Source organism: Octodon degus, unplaced genomic scaffold, assembly GCF_000260255.1.
Source record: "Octodon degus isolate 3935 unplaced genomic scaffold, OctDeg1.0 scaffold00002, whole genome shotgun sequence".
Taxonomy (NCBI): domain Eukaryota; kingdom Metazoa; phylum Chordata; class Mammalia; order Rodentia; family Octodontidae; genus Octodon; species Octodon degus.
In genome coordinates, this window is record NW_004524578.1 from 18,428,537 (window position 1) to 18,445,450 (window position 16,914).

The 16,914-nt window shown below is 52.0% G+C and overlaps 1 protein-coding gene across 1 annotated transcript in view; it reads left to right on the forward strand.

Moving 5' to 3' along the window:
* The window catches only part of Acan (aggrecan), a 61,952-nt gene that overhangs the window by 31,495 nt on the left and 13,543 nt on the right, over positions 1 to 16,914 (forward strand). Inside the window, exons 5-12 of the mRNA XM_012513761.2 lie at positions 32 to 159; positions 766 to 1,059; positions 2,875 to 3,264; positions 5,018 to 5,192; positions 5,623 to 5,750; positions 6,961 to 7,254; positions 9,330 to 9,545; positions 12,330 to 15,923. Coding sequence (XP_012369215.1) covers positions 32 to 159; positions 766 to 1,059; positions 2,875 to 3,264; positions 5,018 to 5,192; positions 5,623 to 5,750; positions 6,961 to 7,254; positions 9,330 to 9,545; positions 12,330 to 15,923 — 5,219 coding nt within the window. The remainder of the gene's footprint in view (positions 1 to 31; positions 160 to 765; positions 1,060 to 2,874; positions 3,265 to 5,017; positions 5,193 to 5,622; positions 5,751 to 6,960; positions 7,255 to 9,329; positions 9,546 to 12,329; positions 15,924 to 16,914) is intronic.

The window sequence follows — 16,914 nt, forward strand, 5'->3', positions numbered from 1 at the left end:
AAGGTCAAAGTCCACTTCGGATCCCTGACAGGTACCCCATCCACACTCCCCGGGAAGGTTGCTATGGAGATAAGGACGAGTTTCCAGGGGTGAGAACCTACGGCATCCGGGACACCAACGAGACCTATGACGTGTACTGCTTCGCCGAGGAGATGGAGGGTGAGGCTGCCCCACCCAAATCCTCCTCTGCCATAAGGGACTTTGGGGTGCTACAGTCTGGACCCTTCTCTGTCCACCAGGACAAGGGCCTCAGCGACCCCAAACGTCTGCAAACTTGTCTAATACCACTACTGAGCCCAAAAGTCCCTCTCGAGGGATCAACTGGCATTGCCCACCCAGCCGGGACCCTGGTCTTTCTGACCATCTGGTACCCTGTGCCTTCAAAGCCCTTTTCTCCCATTGGAATTAGAATGTTACAGATTGCGCTGAACCAGCAACACCTTGACTCGCAGGAAGGCGCCCCTAGTGGTGGACGGCTGCGCAGCAAGCGGCTGGGTCACAGGTTTTCAGCCGCATTTTCCTCTAGAATTTCACATTTGTTCTATGCGTTGCCATTTGCGCTGCTGCTCTCTTGGTTCTCCTGTTTTAGGACATTAGTGTCCTCCTGTCCCAAAAGGCCAGAAATAGATGGAGACAGGAGAGGAAAGGCAGGAGCTGAGATACAGACTTGTGGGCTCCAACCCGGAGGAAAGATGCGGGTCCCTGGGGGAGGCAGGCCAGGGAAGGAGGGAGGGAGGCTTCACCAGGCACCCGTGTCCTGCCCAGGTGAGGTCTTCTATGCGACGTCCCCGGAGAAGTTCACCTTCCAGGAGGCCGCCAGCGAGTGCCGACGGCTGGGCGCGCGTCTGGCCACCACCGGCCAGCTCTACCTGGCCTGGCAGCGTGGCATGGACATGTGCAGCGCCGGCTGGCTGGCCGACCGAAGCGTGCGCTACCCCATCTCCAAAGCCCGGCCCAACTGCGGGGGCAACCTCCTGGGCGTGAGGACCGTCTACCTGCATGCCAACCAGACCGGGTACCCCGACCCCTCATCCCGCTACGACGCCATCTGCTACACAGGTAGGGCTGGAGCCGGGGAGGAAGGCGCTTACCTCTGACACCAGGAGCCAGAGGAAGAGAAGGCCTTGGAGAGGGAAGCTGGGGTTCATTTGCCCCTTCAAGGGGCCTGAGGATACCTGAAGCCTATGTTGTATCAAACTTGCACCCTATTTTTGCACTTTGGAGTCTATTCTCAGGCTTGAGTCAGTTCTGCCCCCTCCAACCATGCCCCCTTGCGAAGTTGAGGCTCTGAGCCCTACTGTCCCTGTCTGTGTACTGACAAAGCGTTACCCCGTGGAAGATGGTGGCCGCTGCGAGACCATGAGCCCTTTAGAAAGCACTGTTAGCTGCCATTTAATGTTGAATGAAGTCAACCACCACTGGGACCTATGTTTGTAATCTCAGCTCTCTGGGAGGCTGAGGCAGGACAATCAAATTCCAGCCAGCCTCAGCAATTCAACAACTTAGCAAGACCCTATCTCAAAATTTAAAATAAAGGGCTGAGACTGTAGCTCCATGTGAAGATTCTTACCTATGCTACTAGTAAGTAAAAAAATTGAAAATAAATACATTGAGTTAAATAGAGGACATACGGAACAGAGAAAGTTAGGGGCTTTATCGTGAAAGAGTAGAATAAATTTTCAAAACTAATTTTTTCTTATATTTTGTATACATTAGATAAGAAGTGCTTACTTTTGAAGAAAAATTGAACATAGATGTTGAATTTTATGACTTTTTCAACAGAATTGGCAATAATGACAGATAGCTTCAGTTTCACTTTTTTTGTATTTTAGAGAAGGGTCTACAGGGTGCTCAGGGTCTCACTACTAGATCACACTCATAGCGATCCTCCTGTTTACAGCCTAAGAGCTGGGATTACAGGCGTGCGCCACCATGCCCACTCTCAAATGCCATCTCAGCACGCCCCTGGGGCGAGGCGAACACTGCAGGCCCGGGGATTGAAGCCCTGGTCCCTGTGCCTGCTTGCAGGCGCTTTAATCTGCTGAGCTATTTGGCTGGCCCTGCTTCCTGTTTCAGTTGCAGAGTGATATTACCCAAACAGTTAATTTTGAAGGAAAAAAAAAAACAACCTAGGATTCCTCCCCTCCATGGCATCTCTTAAACTTCTAATCTTCTGGCCATACTTCAGGATTACCTCCTGCATTTCCTCTTTATTATTTAACTGGCCTATTTCAGCCAGCCCCTCTCATTTATCCAAGATTACGAGGCTGGCGGGTTTCCGATGTCATCTTTATCCATTTCCCAAACTGTTGCTTTTGCAAAATTTGACAATTTATTTTTATAACTCACTTATACTGTTCCACTGGACAACGGGGGAGGGGGTACTCCTAAGGTGGGTGATGTGGGCTGCAGGCTGGGGGCTGATTTTGTAAACAATATGCTGATTGGCTGATATTTTACAAGTGTCTGAACATTCAACCAATCCCAGTTTGAAAATACTTGGTGAGGGGGGACTGCACCTGAAGTGGGGCTGTAGAGACCTTTTTCCTTGCTATTATTCCTTAAACAACACAACACCACTGACATCACAGTATTAAGTGTGTAAACAATCTAAAAGAGATGATCTTTTAGATCAAGGACACAAGAGGGTTGTGGTGGGTTCTGGGTAAATAGTACCCTTTTATGTAAGGGACTTGAGCATCTCTGAAGGTTTTGTTGACCATTTGGGGCTCTGAAATCTGTCCCTGTGATACCAGAAGGCAACTCTGGTCAGACAGCTGAGGGCACATGCAGGTTTGGCCAAGTGCCCAGAGGCCCAGGGGGGAAGGAGGTGTGGTGGAATGGTCCAAGCCTTGCCTTTGTGCCCTGCTCCAGGTGAAGACTTTGTGGACATCCCAGAAAATTTCTTCAGTGTGGGTGGTGAGGAGGACATCACCATCCAGACTGTGACCTGGCCCGATATGGAGCTGCCTCTGCCCCGAAACATCACAGAGGGGGAAGCTCGTGGCAATGTGATCCTCACAGTGAAGCCCATCTTCGGGGTCTCCCCCACTGACCTGGAGCCTGGGGAGTCCTTCACATTTGCCCCTGACATGGCGGTCACAGCCTTCCCTGAGGCCGAGAATGAGACTGAAGCAATCACCAGGCCCTGGGGCTTTCCAGAACAATTGCGCCCTACGGCCTACACCAGTGAGGACCTGGTTGTGCCAGTGACCATTGCCCCAGGGGCAGCTGAGGTCCCTGGGCGGCCCCATCTGCCAGGTGGTAAGTACCCACTCCTGATGGGGTACCTTGAGGTCAGGAGCCATCTGGCTCTGTTTGCAGCTTCACCTGGGCCTAGGTCCAGCTCATCCTCCCCTCAGCTTTTCTTTCCTGCCTGTGAAAGACAGAAATGTATCTTTGACATATATGCACTTGGGGCCCGCCCTCAGCCACAGCCATCTGTCCTGCCACTCGCTCCCACCTGCCAGGCCTGAGCATGGCTCTTGGAACCTGGGGGTGGAAGAGAGTTTCATGGTTAAGGGCAGCCCAGGTCAGTCATGTCTACTTTTTTGCCACAAACCATTAATCTCCAATGAACTCCTCTGTGGAGACCAGGACATGTGCGATGTGACTGAACTATACTGTGAATCGTGAAATATTTTAAGATTTTATCACAGTAAAGATACCTCGCTTCATTAACCCCCTCAAATTCTCCCCATTAATTCAGGCACTCTCATGCCATCATGACTGGCACTTTCTTTTCTTTTTTTCTTTTTCTTTTTTTTTTTTTTTTTTGTGGTGGTGGTGGAACCAGGGATTGAACTCAGGCCCCGGGGCTTACCAGGCAAGTACTTATTCTATTGAGCCATCTCCCCAGCTCTCCTGCCTCTTTGTGAAGCAGGTCTGGAGTTCCTTTCCTGAGTGCCTGTAGTGGTACTGTCATGGTTTCCTCAGTGTCCTCATTTGATTCCATTTGATTCCTACCTTTCATAGTCATTTTGACTTTGGGGAAGAAACAGAAGTTGAACAGTACTCAATCCAGTGGAGAAGACACACCATAATGCTCTTAGGAGCCTGCCTTTCTGTTGGATGGCATGCGGCAGCAGCATTTACCAAATTTTTCATCACTGTTGATAAAGACACTCAGGAAAGAGGGCTTCCAGAGCTGCTCCAGACAGTAGCAAGATGGTGGGATAAGTGCATTTGAAGCGAGGGGGAGGAGTGTTTGGAGGGGATTGATGGCAGTGTGTCCTTTACTAGAACACATTTCTTTCCACTTAACCATTCACCATATGTTTTGACCACCCCTTAAAAGTCAAGCAAATAAAAGCATCACAGATGTAAGTAGAGGGGAGATCCAGGGCTTCTCCTGTCTGAGCCTCCTTGCCCCATCAGGCGCTGCCCCAAAGTGGCCCTACTTAAAACCTGAGGGACCCCTGAGGCCTTTCCCTGCCCATCCTCCCTGCCAGGGCAAAGATCAGCGAACTGTAGTCAGTGGGCCAAACCCAGATGTCCAGTATGGCTGTGAACTGAGTGAGGATTTTACATCCTGAAAAGTAAACGAAATTCAAATGTCAGTGTCCACAAATAAAATTTGTTTGGAACGAGCCATCCCCTGTTTGTTGATGGGTTGTCTGAGGCTGACTTAGGGTGATTGAACTGGAGTAGAGGGGTGATGACCGAAGCTGTATGGCCTCAAAAGCCTGAAACAGTTACCATGTGGCCCTGTCTTGTGGAGGGGGTGCCTTGGGCCTTGTGCTCAGGAATTGTCTGGAGATCTGGGGTATCACATGGATGTTCCCCAAGCTCAAGCCCATGAACAGGAGGGACATTCTGGTGTGGCCTCCTCACTGTCTTCCCAGGGGAGGAGCCCATGAACACTACCATCTGACCTCCCACCCTCAGTGCCCCGCATGTGATTTCAGCCAAACTGCCCAGATAAATCCAATACGTCAGGAGGGAGGGGCTGGGTTCAGAGTGGTGCATGGGCAGCTGGGAGTGACCTTGGCTCCTCTCCCCTCTGTGCCCCCCCCAGGGGTCGTGTTTCACTACCGGCCTGGCTCCACCCGCTACTCGCTGACCTTCGAGCAGGCGCAACAGGCCTGCCTTAGCGCAGGCGCCGTCATGGCCTCCCCAGAGCAGCTGCAGGCTGCGTACGAGGCAGGCTACGAGCAGTGCGACGCTGGCTGGCTGCAGGACCAGACCGTCAGGTAAAGGGCCACCCCCACCCCCACCTCCAGGGACCAGGTTGAAGGAGCCCCGGTAGGGTGCGACACCTAGCACCTTGCGGACCAATCGGCTCATGAGTGACTCTGTAGCTTCTCCCTAGATGTCCCCGTAGAACACAGCCTAGTCTGAAAGGTCAGTGAAGAACACTGGATTAAATTTTAGGTCATTTTGCCTCAGAAGATACGCAGAAGAGGCCCCTGCTTTAGAAAACCCCTCCCATAACCCCCAGGCCCTCCAGCACAACCCAGGGCCCTTCTGGATAGCAGGCTCTCTTCTGAAACCAGGAGCACCCCCACTTTCTTCTTTGGGTTTGAATCTCATCAGATACCACCAGACATGCCCTTCCCACCTCCCTGCATCCTGAAACCCCCAGAGTGGGCACTCAACCTCCCCTCCCACCCACTTTTGCAGGTACCCCATTGTGAGCCCACGGACACCGTGTGTGGGTGACAAGGACAGCAGCCCAGGGGTGAGGACCTATGGTGTGCGTCCATCCTCAGAAACCTATGATGTCTACTGCTATGTGGACAAGCTCCAGGGTAAGTCATGGGCTCGTTCCCAGCCCGAGATGGGCAGGGGTGAGGGGGAACAAGAGGAAGGGAATTAGCACCCAGCCCTGTTCCCTCACCGCCTTCCAGAGCAAAGGTGCAATTTAAGGAAGAAGGGCCACCCAGCCCCACACCTCCAGCCCCCATCCCTCCCTCCAGGGCTCCCAAGCAGCACAGAGCCTCAGTTCCTTGCAAAGCCATGAGTCCTGTGGGTACTCAAATCAATCCATTACCCACAAATTCACATATGCTCTCTGCTCTTAGAGAGTCCATTGCCCATGAGCAAATGAAAGGCTCTGAGAAGTCTTGCAGTAAGAAATCTCTTTACCTCCATCTAACCCAAGTTTATTCAACCACAGGCCTTTATTTTCTGTCATGTCTTTTAATTTCAATGAAAATCATCTGGTGAGGCCTGATGGCCCATACTTGTAATCCCATCACCTGGAGGCCAAGGCAGGAGGGAGGATCACTGAGTTTGAGGCCAGTCTGTACTACATAGTGAGTTCAAAGCCAGCCTGAACTCCATGGTGAGAACCTATCTCCAAAAAGAAAGGAAATCATCAAATCATGATCCCACTGAATACAATTTGAGGAATGCTGGGTCTGTGGAAAAATTTCAGCGCTGCCACCTGCTGTTTCAGAAATCTAGGCATGTCACCTGACTTCTCCGGGTTCAGTAACTCACCCGTGAAATGTACCACATTAGAAGCATTTTTTTCGTATTAAGGAGATGCCTGTGAGAAGGACCTGGCATGAGCAGCTGTTAAATAGTTGGGAGCAGACACACACACACACACACACACACACACACACACACACACACGGGAACCTGCATCCCAGCCCTGCTCCTGCTGAGCCCACAAGGTGGGAGAGCTGGCCTACAGCAGTCACAAGGCTCCGCGAAGACAGTGTAAGACTCAGCTTGCTGGGATGGGAGGGGCCAGCTGTGGTGGAGGAAGCAGAAGCCGTGTCCTTCGGAGTGTGCCCAGCTCAGGCAGCTCTGCTGGGTCATTGCCTCTTACAGCACTGGAAGCCCTGGAACCTAAGGCACCAGAGGCACCCAGGGGCTTGGTCTACAGAGTGTGACTGCCCTGGGCTGGTGACAGATGTCGGCCACAGCCAGTAGGTTGGGAGCACTGGGGATCTCTGCTCCTGGGGAGCAGGGCTAGATGATCACATGGATACTTGCCTCTGTCCCTAGGGGAGGTGTTTTTTGCCACACGCCTGGAGCAGTTCACCTTCCACGAGGCACTGGCATTCTGTGAATCCCAAAATGCCTCGCTGGCCTCCACTGGCCAGCTCTATGCAGCCTGGGTGCGTGGACTGGACAAGTGCTACGCTGGCTGGCTGGCAGATGGCAGTCTCCGCTACCCCATTGTCACCCCGAGGCCAGCCTGTGGCGGGGACAAGCCAGGCGTGAGGACTGTCTACCTCTATCCCAACCAGACCGGCCTCCCGGACCCACTATCCCGCCACCACGCCTTCTGCTTCCGAGGTACGTTCTGCCTCCCCTCCAACACCCCTTCCACCTGGGGTACCTTCCCAGGGTGCCCCCTCCTGGCCTCCTGGCTGCCCTCACCAGGCAGCAGTACAAGGAAGACCAGCAGGGCGACAGGAGCTAGCTTGATCTCAGGCTTTGACCCTAAAGCAAGCTCATCTTTCTAAGGTTCTCAGAGACAGAGAGGAGTAAGAACCTCATTCTAAAATCAGACTGCCTCAGGTTAGAATTATGCCTCCAGTACTTAACAGCTAAGTGAAGCAGGGCAAGTGAACCTTTCTGCTCCTCTGCTTCACCTGTAAATGATGCTAAAAATAGTTCCAGCTTCAAAAAGAGTTGCAGACAGATATGAACTGAGATAAAACATTCAAAGTGTTTTAATTTGTTCAGCCATGTCAAATTCTGTCCTGCTGGTAAATATTTTTGTGATGAGCTTAACCAAGATAGTATTTTCTCAACAACAGTAATTCCTGATTTAATTCACCTATGCTATGGCACTCTTGATGTGCCACCCATCATTACCCCTTACACATCTGAGAGTGCTGTCATCAAGCACCGCCATGGGGTGGACGGGGCTAAGGCGTTGCTGGGCTCTGATTGGCTGAGTTCCCGCAACCTCACCGTAGGGCCTGTGCGCACTGGCCAGAATGTAGGTGTAGAATGATGTGGGCCATATTTTCCGTATGATAGATCAAAGCTGAGTGTCGTTGTAACTTCCTGTGATTCTATGATCATTTCCAAATACTTTTAAGGGAAATAAAAACCCCGACAGCTCCCAAGTTTCCCAAACTTCCAGGGTCACCTTTTAAACTCCTTCAGAGTTCCGCCCCAATCAATCAACCTGAAGAATCCTCCCCGTAGGGGATTTGATGAAGCCTACACGTGCCCTGGGCAACAGAACCTGATTAGTCAGCCTTCCAGTAAATTCCCTGCCATGAACCCCCAGCCCCACCCCGACACTCAGTGGACTCAGCTTCGTGAATGATCCTGCAGAGGAGTTCCTTTTCCTTTCCGATCTCCCCTGGTCTTCTGTACCCCTACACCCCAAGCCAGAACACTCATCCCATCAATGAATCCTGCCTTCGCCCTTCCAAACACACTCCTGCTTTTGTTCCTGGCACACTCTGAATGTAATCCCTGTCCCCAAGGTAGATTGTATTCTACAGTAGCTGAGAATAGGGCTGTCACACAAGATGCTTGAATTGAAGATTAGCTCTGCCACTTGTGAGTCACTGGCCCTGGGCAGAGGATGTAGCTCAATGGTGCAGGGCCTGCCTGGCAAGCACAAGACCCTGAGTTTGGTTTCTGGTATCCAAAAAAGAAAAGACCCCTAAAAAGCCCCTAAGTCACTGGCCCTGGGCAATCAAGATAGCACCATGCCTCAGCTTCCTCTTAGTGAAACGGGAATAATGACAATGGAGGTTAAGAGCAGAATATATTTATTGGGGGAAAGAAAGCTTCTGACCAAGAGAGGGACAGAAGGGGCCCAGAGTGGGTTCCCAAGGAACCTGCCTTTTTCTAGGGATTTTTATAGAGCAAGTCCACAAGATGAGGTAGATTCAAACATGGGAACTCACAAGGTTGGACAACCAATAGGATTGCAAGCATGATGGCTCAGGTAAAATTGATTAAATGAGGATCAAATGGGTAAGGGAGTCACGCAGCAAGTGGGCATGAATACGGAACAGGGGCTCTTCCTGCAAGGGGTTGAGTTAGTACCTCTTCCTGCCTCTTTCAAGGTGCGTGATACCTATTTAGAATATCAGTCCTTCGTGTCCATCTCTAGGAAGGCATGTGGGTGTGTTTGTCTCGCCTTTTGGCTTCAGGTCTGGCCCACAGTGGAAGTGCCTGTCTCCCACAGTTGCAAGGTATCTCATTGTCCACGCTGGCTCCTTTGAGGACCTCGCCCTGTCTGACTACCTATGATATGTCTATCTGACTTGGCTGCTTATGAGAGAGCCATCTCATGGAACTGCAGGCGGCTGGGGTGGCCAGAAGGCTCTTCCACAGCCTGGCCCACCGCAGCGGCCGTGGCTCCTTTCCAGGTCTCCTCACCAACACATCCTCTTTAGGTGTTCCCGTGGCGCCCTCTCCAGGAGAAGAGGAGGGTGGCACAGCCACACCCCTTGCAGGCCTGGAGGACTGGATCGTCACCCATGCAGTGCCTGGCGTAGCTGTTATTCCCTTGGGGGAGGAGACAACTGCAGTCCCAGAGTTCACTACTGAGCCAGAAAGCCAGACAGAATGGAAACCGGCCTATACTGCAATGGGCACCTCCCCTCTGCCAGGTCAGTGTGGTGGGGCTCCAGGACACACCCTGAAACCACAGACCTCTGTCTGCCTGTGGTGTGCGCAGGGGGGCGGTTTCTCTCCCTGGGACCTGAGCTGTGTCTCCAGCCCTGACACTGGCCTGATGTGCTGCTGGAACAACTTTGACCATGTCAGCTACCCTCTAGGACCTGCCCCCGGGCTTGTTCACAAAACACACACCCACTCTCTGTTCCCTTTCTTTTATTTCTCCTGCACACACAGACCCCAGCCCTGGGCCAAGCTGAGCCCTCGGTCACACTGTCCTGCTACACAGACACCCTTCCCTCTGGGAGGATTTCCAGAGGGGCAAGAACCAGGGACAGGGTCATTGGTGAAGTCTGAACCTTTCTCCCTGCCTTTCTCTCCTCCCATGACCTTCCACTGGTACAGGCCTAGCCAGACCTTCCTAAACCCTAAACATCGTGATTAAATCAGAAAGGACTTCATGGGATGAAAGCCATAGTCCCTAAACCTTGTCAGAAGTGTTTTGTGGCCACTGAGGTTTGGGAAATGGTGTTTAAACAGAGGATCTACAGCTTTCCTCACCGTGGATATTCTCAGGGCCTTGTAGGCCAATGTGCCAGGTATTTGCAGCAGGTCCCAAACAAGCCCTACCACAGAGCCTCTGAAAGCCCCTCCATGGGGTATTGCTAATATCTATGGCTCCTGGCTTGGGTAGCACTGAATCAGAGCAATGTACTAGTAGTGTGTGTGTGCCTGCTAGCATCAGCAGCTAGAGACAGTGCATATGCATGGGAAGGAGTCTCGGGGCTTCACACCAATCTATCCAGCCATTCATTCTCCTCATGACTCCCAGGCCATTGAGCAGCGCCGGCCAGTGCTCTAGGTCCTAAGGCTACAAAGCCTCCCTTTCTGTGCCAAGGAAGGAGGCACCCATAGAACAGGTGAGATTCCGGCCCCAAGACCTCGCCCAGCAGCTACACCCGCCCGTGGCCCTTTCCTCTCCCTTCCCCAGGGCAAGAGCAGCTGAGTCCTGTCAGCCTGGAAGAGGCTGAGGTGTGGCTCAGGACTCTAGCCACCTCTTGGGGGGAGCTGCCCAGTGGCCCAGTCCCCTAGCACACTGTTTAAGCTCAGCTCCTACCACCTTGCTAGTTTCGGCCACATCCGGGGCCATCTGTGCTATGGTTCACACTGGGACTTTTTATTTCAAGTACTTTTTTTCTTAAAAATCATTTAAATGGATTTAACAGAGAACCGTCAGACCATGTCTGTAAATGGCCATGATAGCCTGTTTCTTCTATGTATTTTAAAATGCAAAGCCACGCTTCTCTGTGTACCACTAAACAGCCCCCTCACCCCGTGCCCTGCAACAGTCTTGGAGGGGGTCGGGAGCCTGCCCACCTCTCCCGCACTCCAGTGTAACTGGGAAATAAGCCCCAAAGTGCGTGCAAGGCTCCAAACCCAGCTAGTTGTTTTCTAGATGCCAAAGGAAACCAAATAAAAAGAAAAACAAAATGACCATGATTATTTAGCATAGTGAGGCTTTTCCTTTTTTCTCAGTTTCTGCCTCCTCCATGATAAGGCTCTCAGGACTGAAAAAGTAAATGCATGTTTACAGAGAGCACCACCGGAAGCTGGGGGCGGGTGGGGGGATAAGCCTGGACACCCAGCGCCAGGCAGGCTGAGTCAGGAGGATTTCAAGTTTAGCCCAGGGAAATTTTGCAACTTAGCAAAATTCTTCCTCTAAATAAGAAAGAAAGGGAGTGGGGATCAGATCAGTGTGGGGCACTCAGTGCAAAGGCCCTGGGTTCAGTTTCCTACAATGAAAAGAAAAAGAAAAAAGAAAAGAAATTATGAAAGAAACAGCACCAACGAAAGTGGCCAGGTCCCAGCCTCCAGCAAGTATAAAGGAGCTGAGCCTCTGGGTCAGCAAGGTTGAGGCAGGGGTTGGCCATTTTCATCTCCATTGACCTCCCAGGGGCTGCTGGTCCAAGGCCCAGGCTTTTTTTTTTTTAGTTTATTTATTTATTTTTTAATTTTATTGTGTGTGTGTGTGTGTGTGTGTGTGTGTGTGTGTTGTGTGTGTGGCCAGCTCAGCCCACCAGGGGGCGGGGCTGGCTGGCATGTGGTGCTGGGGGATTGTACCGTAGACCCTGTGCTTTGCTAAGTTTGTTCTAAGTAGGTAAGGTCCAGGCTTTGAAGCCACTCATTTAGATGCAGGAGATGATAATGATAATGACTTGAAGAGGGCTGCAGTTGTCACGAGTGGCACATCCAGTGTGCTGCGTGAGTATTGTTCCGTGTTGCCTCACAAGGCACAACCTGGATAGTCTATAGCCCTGAAGGGACTGGTGGGAGCTTCCTGGTCCCCTGCCTTCTCCTTCCTTCCTTCCTTCCTTCCTTCCTTCCTTCCTTCCTTCCTTCCTTCCGTCCTTCCTTCCTTCCGTCCTTCCTTCCTAGTTGGGCCTGTTGGCACATGCCTGTTATCTCAGCTCTCAGGAGGCTGAGGCAGAAAGATGGCTGCAAGTTCGACACCAACCTGTGCGAGACTAGACTGAGTTCACAGCTAGCCTGAACCAGAGACCCTGTCTTTAAAAAAGAAAAGAAAAACTTTCCTTCACTCTTTCTTCCTTTCTTCCTCAAGATACTTAAGCAATTCCATTGTAAAACATCTGAACAAAACTGTACTTTTGGGAAAAAGGTTTCCCCAGGGAAGGACTGAGTTCAGTGTCCATGCATAGGCTTGCACTGGAGTGGAGTCATTCCACCCACCCCTCACCTGGCTTACTCCCTTCCTGCAGGGGTCCCATCCACATGGCCTCCCACCAGCACAGCAGCAGAGGAAAGCACAGAGGGCCCTGGGACAACTGCAGTGCCCTCCGCCTGGGAAGCGCCTTCCACCTCAGAGGAGCCATATACACCTTCTTCAGCAGTGCCCAGTACCACCGAGCTGCCAGTCTCCTGGGAGGTATCTGAGGCCCCTGATGTCAGTGGTGACTTCACAGGCAGTGGAGAAGCTCCAGGCACCACTGCAAGTGGACTGCCCTCTGGAGATCTTGACTCCAGTGGTCTCACCTCAACAGTGGACTCAGGCCTGCCCTCAGGACATGGAGACAGAATTGAGTGGTTCGGCACTCCTACAGTAGCTGGGCTGCCCTCTGGAGCTGAGGACCTAGAAGGCTCTGTTTCTGGGGCATGGGACCTCAGCAGGCTTCCTTCTGGAAAGGAAGCTCCAGAGACTTCTGCCTCTGGAGAAGGGGAAATGAGTGGACTTGCTTCAGGAGGAGTTGTAGAGACTTCTGCCTCTGGAATAGGGGAAGTCAGTGGGCTTCTTTCAGGAGGAGAAGCCCTAGAATCTTCTGCTTCTGGAGGAGGGGAAGTCAGTGGGCTTCCTTCTGGAGGAGAAGGTGTAGAGACTTCTACCTCTGAAACAGGGGAAGTCAGTGGCCTTCCTTCTAGAGGAGAAGGTGTAGAGACTTCTGCCTCTGGAATAGGGGAAGTCAGTGGCCTTCCTTCTGGAGGAGAAGATCTAGAGACTTCTGCCTCTGGAGTAGGGGAAGTCAGTGAGTTTCCTTCTGGAGAAGGTTTAGAGACTTCTGCCTCTGGAGAAGGGGAAATGAGTGAACTTCCTTCAGGAGGAGAAGGTGTAGAAACTTCTGCCTCTGGAGTAGGGGAAGTCAGTGGCCTTCCTTCTAGAGGAGAAAGTCTAGAAGCTTCTACCTCTGGAGAAGGGGAAGTCAGTGGAATTCCTTCTGGAGAAGAAGGTCTAGAGATTTCTGCCTCTGGAACAGAGGAAGTCAGTGGACTTTCTCCTAGAGGAGGTCTAGAGACTTCTGCCTCTGGAGAAGGGGAGGTCAGTGGGCTTCCTTCTAAAGGAGAAGGCCTAGAAACTTCTGCCTCTGGAGAAGCCAGTGGACTTCCTTCTGGAGGAGGTCTAGAAACTTCTACCTCTGAAGTAGGTGACCTCAGTGGACTTTCTTCAGGAGAAGATCTACAGACTTCAGCCTCTGGAGTAGAGGATATAAGTGTGCTTCCTACTGGAAGAGAAGGTCTAGAGACCTCTGCCTCTGGAGCAGACACTGTCAGTGGGCTTCCTTCTGAAGGAGAGGATCTAGAGACTTCTGCCTCTGGAATAGAGGATTTAAGTAGGCTTCCTTCCGGAGAAAGTCTAGAAACCTCTGTTTCTGGAGGAGGGGATGACCTCAGTGGGCTTTCTTCTGGAAGAGAGAATTTAGAGACTTCAGCCTTTGAAGCAGAGGACCTCAGGGGCATGCCTTCTGGAAGAGAGGACTTGGTAGGATCTGCTTCTGGAGAGTTGGCCTTTGGCCAACTGCCTTCTGAAACCGTAGGGAGTGGACAAGCTCCAGACACAAGTGGTCTTCCCTCTGGATTTAGTGGTGAGTATTCTGGAGTGGACTTTGGAAGTACGCCATCCTCTGGCCTTCCTGACTTCAGTGGGCTTCCATCTGGGCTCCCAACCATCTCCCTAGTGGACACTACATTGGTGGAAGTAGTCACAGCCACCAGTGCAAGTGAACTGGAAGGGAGAGGAACCATTGACATCAGTGGCACAGGAGAAGTATCTGGGTTGCCTTTTGGCGAGCTGGATATTAGTGAGGGGACAAGTGGGCTCCCTTCAGGAACTGAAGTCAGTGGCCAAGCATCTGGATCTCTTGAGATCAGTGGGAAAACATCTGGATTCTTTGATGTTAGTGGACAGCCATCTGGGTTTCCTGATATCAGTGAGGGAACATCTGGGATTTCTGAGGCCAGTGGGCAGCCTTCAGGGTTTCCTTACTCCAGTGGGGAGGCATCTGGAGTGACTGAGCTCAGTGAACTACCCTCTGGGCAACCAGACATCAGTGGAGAAGCATCTGGAGTTCTTCTCAGCAGTGGCCAACGATTTGGCATAACAGACCTGAGTGGAGAAACATCCACAGGACCTGATCTCAGTGGACAGCCATCAGGGTTGCCAGAGGTCAGCGGGACAACACCTAGAATCCTTGACCTGGTTTCTGGTACCATAAGTGGCAGTGGGGAATCTTCTGGCATTACATTTGTGGACACCAGTTTGATGGAAGTGACCCCTACTGCATTTAAAGAAGAAGAGGGTCTAGGGTCTGTGGAATTCAGTGGCTTCCCTCCCAAGGAGATGGATCTGTCAGGCACATCTGGGGAAGTGGACATCAGTGGACAGTCTTCTGGAACAGCCGACACCAGTGGGTTTACCTCCCCAGCTCCAGAGCTCAGTGGCCTACCAAGTGGGGTAGCTGAAGTCAGTGGAGAATTCTCTGGAGCTGAGGCTGGGAGCAGTCTGCCCTCGGGAGCATACGATGGCAGTGGACTTCCATCTGGGGTCCCCACTGTCTCCCTTGTAGACAGAACCTTTGTGGAATCTGTAACCCAGCACCCAACAGCCCAAGAAACTGGAGAGGGCCCTTCAGGTGTTTTGGAACTTAGTGGTACTCCTTCTGGAGCACCAGAAGTATCTGGAGACCATTCTGGATTTTTGGACCAAAGTGGGCAGCAATCTGGGCTGGTAGAACCCAGCGGGGAGCCATTGAGTACTCCATACTTTAGTGGGGACTTTTCCAGCACTGCTGACATAAGTGGAGAATCCTCTTCAGTTACCAGCAGCAGTGGAGAGACCTCAGGACTTCCAGAAGTTACGTTAATCACTTCTGAGTTAGTGGAGGGTGTGACAGAAGCAACTATTTCCCAGGAACTTGGACAAAGACCCCCTGTGACATACACACCCCGGCTTTCCGAGGCCAGTGGGGAACCCTCTGGGTCTGGGGACATTGGTGGAACAACAGCAACATTCTCAGGCTCTGGCGAAGAGGTGCTGGCAGTTCCAGAAGGTAGCAGTGAGTCGGCTGCCTATCCTAAGGCTGGAGTGAAGGCATCTACTGCCCCTGAGACCAGTGGAGAGGCGTCTGGGTCCCCTGATTCAAGTGAAACCACTTCTGCCCCCCATGAAGCAGATCTTGATCAAGCCTCAGGCCTGGGCGTGAGCAGCAGCCCCTGGACCTTTCTGGGAGGCCCCCAGGAGGGGTTAGCTGCCCCAGAAGGGAATGGAAAGTCAATCACCACCTCCCAGCTGGGTGTAGAGGCCTCGGGCACCCCTTGGGCCACTCCCATGGCTTCCGGAGACAGGACTGAAACCAGCGGAGAACTGTCTGGTCACAGCTCAGGTCTGGATGTCCCCATCAGCACCAGCGCCCCTGAGTCCCAGTGGACCCAGCACCCTGCAGAGGTGCATCTAGAAGTCAAGTCCTCAAGCCCTTTGTACTCGGGAGAAGAGACCCACACGGCCGAAACAGCCACCTTCCCAACAGATGCAGCTGTTCCTACTTCTTCAGAAGGATCCGGAGAAGCAGAGACATCCATGACAGGTATTGTGGAGATTTCTTCCCTTTAACTCATTGGGCCAGACTGTGGGCAGCTGTTGTGAAGTAGCTTTCAGGTCTCAAGCATAGATCCACCACAGATTAGCTGTGCGGCCTCAGGCAAGTCTCTGAGCCTCATCTGTAAAATAAAGTCTCAGGGTACCTAAACAGAATATAAAAACATACAGGAGAAGGTCTAGAGACTTCTGCCTCTGGAATAGGGGAAGTCAGTGGCCTTCCTTCTGGAGGAGAAGATCTAGAGACTTCTGCCTCTGGAGTAGGGGAAGTCAGTGAGTTTCCTTCTGGAGAAGGTTTAGAGACTTCTGCCTCTGGAGAAGGGGAAATGAGTGAACTTCCTTCAGGAGGAGAAGGTGTAGAAACTTCTGCCTCTGGAGTAGGGGAAGTCAGTGGCCTTCCTTCTAGAGGAGAAAGTCTAGAAGCTTCTACCTCTGGAGAAGGGGAAGTCAGTGGAATTCCTTCTGGAGAAGAAGGTCTAGAGATTTCTGCCTCTGGAACAGAGGAAGTCAGTGGACTTTCTCCTAGAGGAGGTCTAGAGACTTCTGCCTCTGGAGAAGGGGAGGTCAGTGGGCTTCCTTCTAAAGGAGAAGGCCTAGAAACTTCTGCCTCTGGAGAAGCCAGTGGACTTCCTTCTGGAGGAGGTCTAGAAACTTCTACCTCTGAAGTAGGTGACCTCAGTGGACTTTCTTCAGGAGAAGATCTACAGACTTCAGCCTCTGGAGTAGAGGATATAAGTGTGCTTCCTACTGGAAGAGAAGGTCTAGAGACCTCTGCCTCTGGAGCAGACACTGTCAGTGGGCTTCCTTCTGAAGGAGAGGATCTAGAGACTTCTGCCTCTGGAATAGAGGATTTAAGTAGGCTTCCTTCCGGAGAAAGTCTAGAAACCTCTGTTTCTGGAGGAGGGGATGACCTCAGTGGGCTTTCTTCTGGAAGAGAGAATTTAGAGACTTCAGCCTTTGAAGCAGAGGACCTCAGGGGC